Source organism: Penaeus vannamei, chromosome 22 (genome assembly GCF_042767895.1).
Source record: "Penaeus vannamei isolate JL-2024 chromosome 22, ASM4276789v1, whole genome shotgun sequence".
Lineage (NCBI taxonomy): Eukaryota > Metazoa > Arthropoda > Malacostraca > Decapoda > Penaeidae > Penaeus > Penaeus vannamei.
The window spans coordinates 26,666,197-26,675,576 of NC_091570.1; the positions used below are offsets into that span (position 1 = coordinate 26,666,197).

The 9,380-nt window shown below is 57.1% G+C and overlaps 1 protein-coding gene across 1 annotated transcript in view; it reads left to right on the forward strand.

The window, feature by feature from the left end:
• Positions 1-8,773, forward strand: part of LOC113828238 (spidroin-1-like) — an 88,914-nt gene extending 80,141 nt beyond the window's left edge. The window contains exons 3-15 of the mRNA XM_070137053.1: positions 1,072-1,258; positions 2,135-2,236; positions 2,357-2,590; positions 3,161-3,328; positions 3,680-3,847; positions 3,998-4,183; positions 4,708-4,809; positions 4,924-5,112; positions 5,744-5,871; positions 6,501-6,616; positions 6,925-7,073; positions 7,779-7,988; positions 8,256-8,773. Of these exons, the coding sequence (XP_069993154.1) occupies positions 1,072-1,258; positions 2,135-2,236; positions 2,357-2,590; positions 3,161-3,328; positions 3,680-3,847; positions 3,998-4,183; positions 4,708-4,809; positions 4,924-5,112; positions 5,744-5,871; positions 6,501-6,616; positions 6,925-7,073; positions 7,779-7,988; positions 8,256-8,773 (2,457 nt within the window). The remainder of the gene's footprint in view (positions 1-1,071; positions 1,259-2,134; positions 2,237-2,356; positions 2,591-3,160; positions 3,329-3,679; positions 3,848-3,997; positions 4,184-4,707; positions 4,810-4,923; positions 5,113-5,743; positions 5,872-6,500; positions 6,617-6,924; positions 7,074-7,778; positions 7,989-8,255) is intronic.
• The last annotated feature ends 607 nt before the right edge of the window (positions 8,774-9,380 follow it).

Below are 9,380 nucleotides of genomic sequence, written 5' to 3' on the forward strand. Positions count from 1 at the left end.
TTTGCTGGGTACAAACTTCGTTATGATGTCCAACAATAACAAATTAAAAGCTTTAACAGGACAAGGAGCATTGTAAACATTTCGCCAAACAATGCTATTAAAAGCATGGTAGACACCATTCCAGTTAATTCTAGATTTTAAGAAGACTTGTCTAGTTAGCGTAAAATCTGGCATAGGGAAGTCCAGCTGGAAGGAAAAGGCGAAGTAACAGGGGGAAAAGGCAAAGGCGTGGAAGTTAAGGAAGGCAAGGGTAAGGAAGGGAAGTGGAAAAGGTGGGGAATGAAACTGAGGAAGTGTAGGAAAAGGAGTTGGAAAGAAAGGGAAAAAGGAAAGTGAGAGCTTCAGTGCCATCCATTCCCCTTATTTGTCCATTTATTCCCAATGTCTGTCTGTTCATCCCTGTGCCCCTCCAGGTTTTTCATTATCTTATCTGTCTTCTTATTCCTTTGTTCAGCGGTTCATTTGCTGGCGACCAGTCATTCCCTCACTTGTCCTTAAATCACATTAAAATGTTCATATATTCAAATCCCACCTATTTACCTACCTATCTACCTACTTACAAGGGTTCAGTTCTGTATATTACATGTGTGATTGTACTTGTGCATGCACCTATGTGTACTTTCATACCCATGCATCCATCAATAATAATGATTATAATAGGAACAATAATAATATAAAATGATCATTGTAACTTTGATCAATCATGTAAAAATAAGAAAACTAATAATAAAAACAGTACTAAGAATATCATAATGATAATAATGATGTTGCTAAAAAATACTAACAATAATAATAATAGCAGTGATTATTACAATAAAAACAATATCTATAATAATAACTATAACAATGATAATAACAATAATAATAATGATATCAATATTATTATCATTATCATAACAAAACTTCTTAAATGAAATAACCCTAGACATTACAAAAGTCCTTTATATCTGCTGCTTCATCCTTTCCATTCTACCATCTACCTCCCTAATCTTCTGGCAGAAAACCTACTTCCCTTATGTGTATATCTTATACCATTTTCCGTCCCTCTCTCACAAAACTACGGCTATACAGATACAAGACATTTTCAGGTATATAACAGCTAGTATAACTGTTCGGGTTGGTGTGTACATTTCTATCTCTGCAGGTGAACAGAAGAATGCTATTCAAGGGACATGTTCTCTGCTAGGGGTTCGTGGTGGTGGAGGTGGTGGTGGAGGTGGTGGTGGTGATGGTGATGGTGGTGATGGTGATGGTGATAGTGCTGGAGGTGATGGTGATGGTGCTGGAGGTGGTGATGGTGATGGTGCTGGAGGTGGAGGTGGTGATGGTGCTGGTGGTTGTGCTGCTGGTGGTGCTGGTGCTGGTGGTTATGGTGGAGGTGGTGGTGATGGTGGAGTTGGTGGTGGTGATGGAGGTGATGGTGCTGGTGGTTGAGGTGGTGATGGCGGTGGAGGTGGTGGTGGTGCTGTTGCTTGTGGTGGAGGTGGTGGTGCTGGTGATGACGGTGGTAGTGGTGGAGGTGGTGGTGCTGGTGGTGGAGGTGGTGGTGCTGGTGGTGGAGGTTGTGGTGGTGGAGATGGTGGTGCTGGTGGTGCTGGTGATGATGGTGATGGTGCTGTTACTGGAGGTGGAGGTGGTGCTGGTGCAGGTGATGATGGTGGTGGTGCTGTTACTGGAAGTGGAGGTGGTAGTGAGACTGCTGGTGGTGCTGGTGCTGGTGATGATGGTAGAGATGGTGGTGCTGGTACTGGTGGTAGAGGTGGTGATGGTGCTGGTGATAGAGGTGGTGATGATGGTGGTAATGGTACTGCTGCTGGTGGTGGAGGTGGTGGTTGTGGTGGTGTTGGTGATGATGGTGAAGTCGGTGGTTGTGGTGGTGTTGGTGGTGGAGGTGGTGGTGGTGATGACGGTGCTAGCGATGGTGCTGGTGGTGGAGGTAGCGTTGGTGATGACGGTGGTGTTGCTGGTGGTGGAGGTTGTGGTGGTGATGGTGCAAGTGGTGGTGGTGGTAATGGTGGTGATAGTGCAGGTGGTGGTGATGGCGCTGGTGGTGATGGTGTAGGTGGTAGTGGTAGTAATGTTGCTGGTGGTGATGGTGGTGGTAGTGGTGGTAATGGTGGTGGTGGAGGTGCAGGTGGAGGTGGTTGTGGTGATGGTGCTGGCGGTGGAGGTGGTGATAGTGCTGGTGGTGGAGGTTGTGGTGCTGTTGCTTGTGATGGAAGTGGTAGTGGTAGAGGTAGTGGTGGTGATGGTGGTGACGCTGGCGGTGGTGGTGGTGGCGCTGGCGGTGGTGGTGGAGGTGGCGGTGGCGGTGGTGCTGTTGGTGGAGGTGGTGGTGATGGTTCTGGTGGTGGAGGTGGTGGTGGTTGTGATGGTGGAGGTTGTGGTGCTATTGCTGGTGATAGAGGTGGTGGTGATGGTGGTGGTCGTGGTCCTGTTGGTGACGCTGGCGCTGGCGGTGGTGCTGCTGTTGGTGGCGGAGGTGGTGGTTATGGTGGTGGAGGTGGCGCTGGTGCTGTTTGTGAAGGTGGTGTTGGTGATGCTGCTGTTGCTGGTGGTAGTGGTAATGGTGCTGATGGTGGAGGTGCCGGTGGTGGTGGTGGAAGTGGTGGTGGAAGTGGTTGTGATGGTGGTGGAGGTGGTGGTGGTGGTGCAGGTGGTGATGGCGGTGGTGGTGGTGCTGGTGGTGGAGGTGGTGGTGCTGGTGGTAGAGGTGGTGGTGGCGGTAGTGGTGCTGGTGGTGGCAGTGGTGGTAATGGTGCTGGAGGTGGTGGTGATGGTGCTGGCATTGGTGGTAATGGTGCTGGTGGTGGAGGTGGTGGTGATGATGCTGGTGGTGGAGGTGGTGCTGGTGTTGGTGATGGTGGTGACGCTGGCGGTGGTGGTGGCGCTGGCGGTGGTGGTGGTGGTGGAGGTGGCGGTGGTGCTGTTGGTGATGGTTCTGGTGGTGGAGGTGGTGGTGGTTGTGATGGTGGAGGTTGTGGTGCTATTGCTGGTGGTGGAGGTGGTGCTGGTGTTGGTGATGGTGGTGACGCTGGCGGTGGTGGTGGTGGTGGTGGCGGTGGCGGTGGTGGTGGTGGTAGAGGTGGCGGTGGTGCTGTTGGTGGAGGTGGTGGTGATGGTTCTAGTGGTGGAGGTGGTGGTGGTTGTGATGGTGGAGGTTGTGGTGCTATTGCTGGTGATGGAGGTGGTGGTGGTAGTGATGGTGGTGGTCGTGGTCCTGTTGGTGACGCTGGCGCTGGCGGTGGTGCTGCTGTTGGTGGCGGAGGTGGTGGTTATGGTGGTGGAGGTGGCGCTGGTGCTGTTTGTGGAGGTGGTGGTGGTGATGGTGCTGTTGCTGGTGGTAGTGGTAATGGTGCTGGTGGTGGAGGTGCCGGTGGTGGTGGTGGCAGTGGTGGTGGAAGTGGTTGTGATGGTGGTGGAGGTGGGGGGGGTGGTGCAGGTGGTGATGGCGGTGGTGGTGGGGCTGGTGGTGGAGGTGGTGGTGGTTGTGATGGTGGAGGTTGTGGTGCTATTGCTGGTGGTGGAGGTGGTGCTGGTGTTGGTGATGGTGGTGACGCTGGCGGTGGTGGTGGTGGTGGTGGCGGTGGTGGTGGTGGTGGAGGTGACGGTGGTGCTGTTGGTGGAGGTGGTGGTGATGGTTCTAGTGGTGGAGGTGGTGGTGGTTGTGATGGTGGAGGTTGTGGTGCTATTGCTGGTGATGGAGGTGGTGGTGGTAGTGATGGTGGTGGTCGTGGTCCTGTTGGTGACGCTGGCGCTGGCGGTGGTGCTGCTGTTGGTGGCGGAGGTGGTGGTTATGGTGGTGGAGGTGGCGCTGGTGCTGTTTGTGGAGGTGGTGGTGGTGATGGTGCTGTTGCTGGTGGTAGTGGTAATGGTGCTGGTGGTGGAGGTGCCGGTGGTGGTGGTGGCAGTGGTGGTGGAAGTGGTTGTGATGGTGGTGGAGGTGGTGGTGGTGGTGCAGGTGGTGATGGCGGTGGTGGTGGTGCTGGTGGTGGAGGTGGTGGTGCTGGTGGTAGTGGTGATGGCAGTGGTGGTACTGGTGATGGCATTGGTGGTACTGGTGATGGCATTGGTGGTACTGGTGATGGCATTGGTGGTACTGGTGATGGCATTGGTGGAGGTGGTGGTGATGATGCTGGTGGTGGAGGTGGTGCTGGTGTTGGTGATGGTGGTGACGCTGGCGGTGGTGGTGGTGGTGGAGGTGGCGGTGGTGCTGTTGGTGATGGTTCTGGTGGTGGAGTTGGTGGTGGTTGTGATGGTGGGGGTGGTGGCGCTATTGTGGTGGGGGGGGCGGTGCTGTTGTTGGTGTGGGTGGTGGCCCTGGTGGCGGGGGGGGTGGGGGGGGGGGCGGTGGTGGGGGAGGTGGCGGTGGTGCTGTTGGTGGAGGTGGTGGTGTTGGTGATGATGGTGAAGTCGGTGGTTGTGGTGGTGTTGGTGGTGGAGGTGGTGGTGGTGATGACGGTGCTAGCGATGGTGCTGGTGGTGGAGGTAGCGTTGGTGATGACGGTGGTGTTGCTGGTGGTGGAGGTTGTGGTGGTGATGGAGGTGGTGGTGATGGTGCAAGTGGTGGTGGTGGTAATGGTGGTGATAGTGCAGGTGGTGGTGATGGCGCTGGTGGTGATGGTGTAGGTGGTAGTGGTAGTAATGTTGCTGGTGGTGATGGTGGTGGTGGAGGTAGTGGTGGTAATGGTGGTGGTGGAGGTGCAGGTGGAGGTGGTTGTGGTGATGGTGCTGGCGGTGGAGGTGGTGATAGTGCTGGTGGTGGAGGTTGTGGTGCTGTTGCTTGTGATGGAAGTGGTAGTGGTAGAGGTAGTGGTGGTGATGGTGGTGACGCTGGCGGTGGTGGTGGTGGCGCTGGCGGTGGTGGTGGAGGTGGCGGTGGTGCTGTTGGTGGAGGTGGTGGTGATGGTTCTGGTGGTGGAGGTGGTGGTGGTTGTGATGGTGGAGGTTGTGGTGCTATTGCTGGTGATAGAGGTGGTGGTGTTGGTGATGGTGGTGGTCGTGGTCCTGTTGGTGACGCTGGCGCTGGCGGTGGTGCTGCTGTTGGTGGCGGAGGTGGTGGTTATGGTGGTGGAGGTGGTGGTGGTGATGGTGCTGTTGCTGGTGGTAGTGGTAATGGTGCTGGTGGTGGAGGTGCCGGTGGTGGTGGTGGCAGTGGTGGTGGAAGTGGTTGTGATGGTGGTGGAGGTGGTGGTGGTGGTGCAGGTGGTGATGGCGGTGGTGGTGGTGCTGGTGGTGGAGGTGGTGGTGCTGGTGGTAGAGGTGGTGGTGGCGGTAGTGGTGCTGGTGGTGGCAGTGGTGGTAATGGTGCTGGAGGTGGTGGTGATGGTGCTGGCATTGGTGGTAATGGTGCTGGTGGTGGAGGTGGTGATGATGGTGCTGGTGGTGGAGGTGGTGCTGGTGTTGGTGATGGTGGTGACGCTGGCGGTGGTGGTGGCGCTGGCGGTGGTGGTGGTGGTGGAGGTGGCGGTGGTGCTGTTGGTGATGGTTCTGGTGGTGGAGGTGGTGGTGGTTGTGATGGTGGAGGTTGTGGTGCTATTGCTGGTGGTGGAGGTGGTGCTGGTGTTGGTGATGGTGGTGACGCTGGCGGTGGTGGTGGTGGTGGTGGCGGTGGTGGTGGTGGTGGAGGTGACGGTGGTGCTGTTGGTGGAGGTGGTGGTGATGGTTCTAGTGGTGGAGGTGGTGGTGGTTGTGATGGTGGAGGTTGTGGTGCTATTGCTGGTGATGGAGGTGGTGGTGGTAGTGATGGTGGTGGTCGTGGTCCTGTTGGTGACGCTGGCGCTGGCGGTGGTGCTGCTGTTGGTGGCGGAGGTGGTGGTTATGGTGGTGGAGGTGGCGCTGGTGCTGTTTGTGGAGGTGGTGGTGGTGATGGTGCTGTTGCTGGTGGTAGTGGTAATGGTGCTGGTGGTGGAGGTGCCGGTGGTGGTGGTGGCAGTGGTGGTGGAAGTGGTTGTGATGGTGGTGGAGGTGGTGGTGGTGGTGCAGGTGGTGATGGCGGTGGTGGTGGTGCTGGTGGTGGAGGTGGTGGTGCTGGTGGTAGAGGTGGTGGTGGCGGTAGTGGTGCTGGTGGTGGCAGTGGTGGTAATGGTGCTGGAGGTGGTGGTGATGGTGCTGGCATTGGTGGTAATGGTGCTGGTGGTGGAGGTGGTGGTGATGGTGCTGGTGGTGGAGGTGGTGCTGGTGTTGGTGATGGTGGTGACGCTGGCGGTGGTGGTGGCGCTGGCGGTGGTGGTGGAGGTGGCGGTGGTGCTGTTGGTGATGGTTCTGGTGGTGGAGGTGGTGGTGGTTGTGATGGTGGAGGTTGTGGTGCTATTGTGGTGGTGGAGGTGGTGCTGGTGTTGGTGATGGTGGTGACGCTGGTGGTGGTGGTGGTGGTGGTGGTGGCGGTGGTGGTGGAGGTGGCGGTGGTGCTGTTGGTGGAGGTGGTGGTGATGGTTCTGGTGGTGGAGGTGGTGGTGCTTGTGATGGTGGAGGTTGTGGTGCTATTGCTGGTGATGGAGGTGGTGGTGGTGGTGATGGTGGTGGTCGTGGTCCTGTTGGTGACGCTGGCGCTGGCGGTGATGCTGCTGTTGGCGGCGGAGGTGGTGGTTATGGTGGTGGAGGTGGCGCTGGTGCTGTTTGTGGAGGTGGTGGTGGTGATGGTGCTGGTGGTAGTGACGGTGATGATGGTGCTGTTGCTGGTGGTGGTGGTAATGGTGCTGGTGGTGGAGGTGCCGGTGGTGGTGGTGGTGCTGGTGGTGGAGGTGGTGGTGCTGGTGATAGAGGTGGTGGTGGCGGTAGTGGTGCTGGTGGTGGCAGTGGTGGTAATGGTGCTGGAGGTGGTGGTGATGGTGCTGGCATTGGTGGTAATGGTGCTGGTGGTGGAGGTGGTGTTGGTGGAAGTGCAGGTAGTGGTAGTGGTGATGGTGCTGCTGGTGATGGTAGAGGTGGTGGAGGTGCCGGTGCTGGTGGTGGTGAAGGTGGTGGTGATAGTGCTGGTGGTGGAGGTGGTGGTACTGGTGGAGGTGCCGGTGCTGGTGGTGGTGAAGGTGGTGGAGGTGGTGGTTTTGGTGGTGCTGTTCCTTGTGGTGGAGGTGGTGGTTGTGGTGGTGCTAGTGATGGTGCTGGTGCTGGAGGTGGAGGTGGTGGCGATGGTGTTGGTGGTGGAGGTGGTGTTGGTGATTATGGTGCTGGTGCTGGATGTGGTGGTGATGGTGGTGGTGGTGCTGGTGCTGGAGGTTGTGGTGGTGCTGGTGCTGGTGGTGATAATGATGATGATGGTGCTGGTGATGATGGTGGAAGTGGTGGAGGTGGTGTTGCTGCTACAGGTGGTGGAGGTTGTGGTAGAGGTGGTGATGGTGATGGTGGTGGTGGTGGTGGTGTTAGTGATGATGGTGAAGTTGGTGGTTGTGGTGGTGGAGATGGTGTTGGTGATGACGATGCTGGTGGTGGAGGTGCTGGCGATGGAGCTGGTGGTGTTGGTGATGGTGATGGAGGTGTAGGTGGTGACGGTGGTGGTGATGGTTGTAATGGTGTTGGTGGTGATGGTGGAGGTAGTGGTGGTGATGGCGCTGGTGGTGGTGGTGGTAATGGTGCTGGTGGTGGTGTTGGTGATGGTGGTGGAGGTGTTTGTGGTGATGGTGGTGGTGGAACTGTTGGTGATGGAGGTTGTAGCGCTGTTGCTGGTGATGGAGGTGGTGGTGGTGGTGGTGGAGGTGGTGGTGATGGGGCTGGTGGTGATGGTGGAGGTGGTGGTGATTGTGATAGTGGTGGTGATGGTGGAAGTGGTGGTGATGGAGGTTGTGGTGCTATTGCTGGTGATGGAGGTGGTGGTGGTGGTGATGATGGTGGTGGTCGTGGTGCTGTTGGTGGCGCTGGCGCTGGCGGTGGTGCTGCCGTTGGTGGCGGAGGTGGTGGTTATGGTGGTGGAGGTGGCGCTGGTGCTGTTTGTGGAGTTGGTGGTGGTGATGGTGCTGGTGGTAGTGGCGGCGATGATGGTGGTGGTAATGGTGCTGGTGGTGGAGGTGCCGTTGGTGGTGGTGGCAGTGGTAGTGGAAGTGGTTGTGATGGTGGTGCTGGTGGTGATGGCTGTGGAGGTGTTGGTGCAGGTGGTGTTGGCGGTGATGGTGATATTGGTGGAGGTGGAGGTGATGGTGGTGGACGTGGTGATAGTGCTGGTGGTGGTGACGGTGCTGGCAGTGGTGATGGTGATAGAGGTGGTGGTGGCGGTAATGGTGGTGGTGGTGGCAGTGGTGGTAATGGTGCTGGTGGTGAAGGTGGTGGTGGTAGTGGTGGTAATGGTGCTGGTAGTGGTAATGGTGCTGGTGTTGAAGGTGGTGGCATTCCTGGTAATGGTTGTGGTGGTGGAGGTGGTGGTAATGGTGCTGGTGGTGGAGGTGGTGGGTATGGTGCTGGTGGTGGAGGTGGTGGAAGTGGTTGTGGTGCAGGTGGTGGTGAGGGTGCTGGCAGTGGTGATGGTGGTAGAGGCGGTGGTGGCAGTAATGGTACTGGTGGTGAAGCTGGCAGTGGTGGTAATGGTGAAGGTGGCGGCATTGGTGGTAATGGTTGTGGTGGTGGCGGTGGTGGGAATGGTGCTGGTGGCGGAGGCGGTGGTGATGGTGCTGGTGGTGGAACTGGCTGTGGCGCAGGTGCTGGCGTTTATGGTGGTGGTGCTGGTGGTGGAGGTGGTGGTGGCAGTGTTTTAATGGTGGTGGAGGTGGTGTTGGCGGTGGTGGTAGTGCTGGTGCTGGTAGTGGAGGTGCTGTTGAAGGTGCTGGTGGTGGCAGTGTTTTAATGGTGGTGGTGCTGGTGCTGGTGCTGGTTGTGGTGGCGGGAACGGTGCTGGTGGTGGAGGTGGTGGTGCTATTGGTGGGAGTGTTGGTAATGGTGCTGGTAGTGGCAGTGGTGGTAATGGTGCTGGAGCTGGTGGTGGCAGTGTTGGTACTGGTGCGGGTGGTGTAGGTGATGGTGTTGGTCGTGGCAGTGGTGGTAATGGTGCTGGTGTTGGAGGTGGTGCTGGAAGTGGTTGTGATAGTGGTGGAGGTGGTGGTGGTGCTGGTGGTGGAAGTGGTGCTGGTAGTGGTGGCGCTGGTGGTGGAGGTGGTGGTGATGGTGAAGGTGGTGGTAATAGTGCTGGTGTTAGAGGTGGTGGTGACGGTGGTGGTAATGATGCTGGTGGTAGCAGTGGTGGTAATGGCGCTGGTGGTGGCAGTGGTGGTAATGGTGGTGGTGGTGCTGGTGCTGGTGATGGTAGAGGTGGTCGTGTTGGTGGTGGTTGTGGCGATGGTGATGGTGCTGGTGGTGGAGGTGGTGGTGACGGTGCTGGTGGTGACAGTGTTTTAATGGTGGTGCAGGTGGTAATGGCGGTGGTGATGGTGCTGATGGTGGACGTGGTGCTGGTG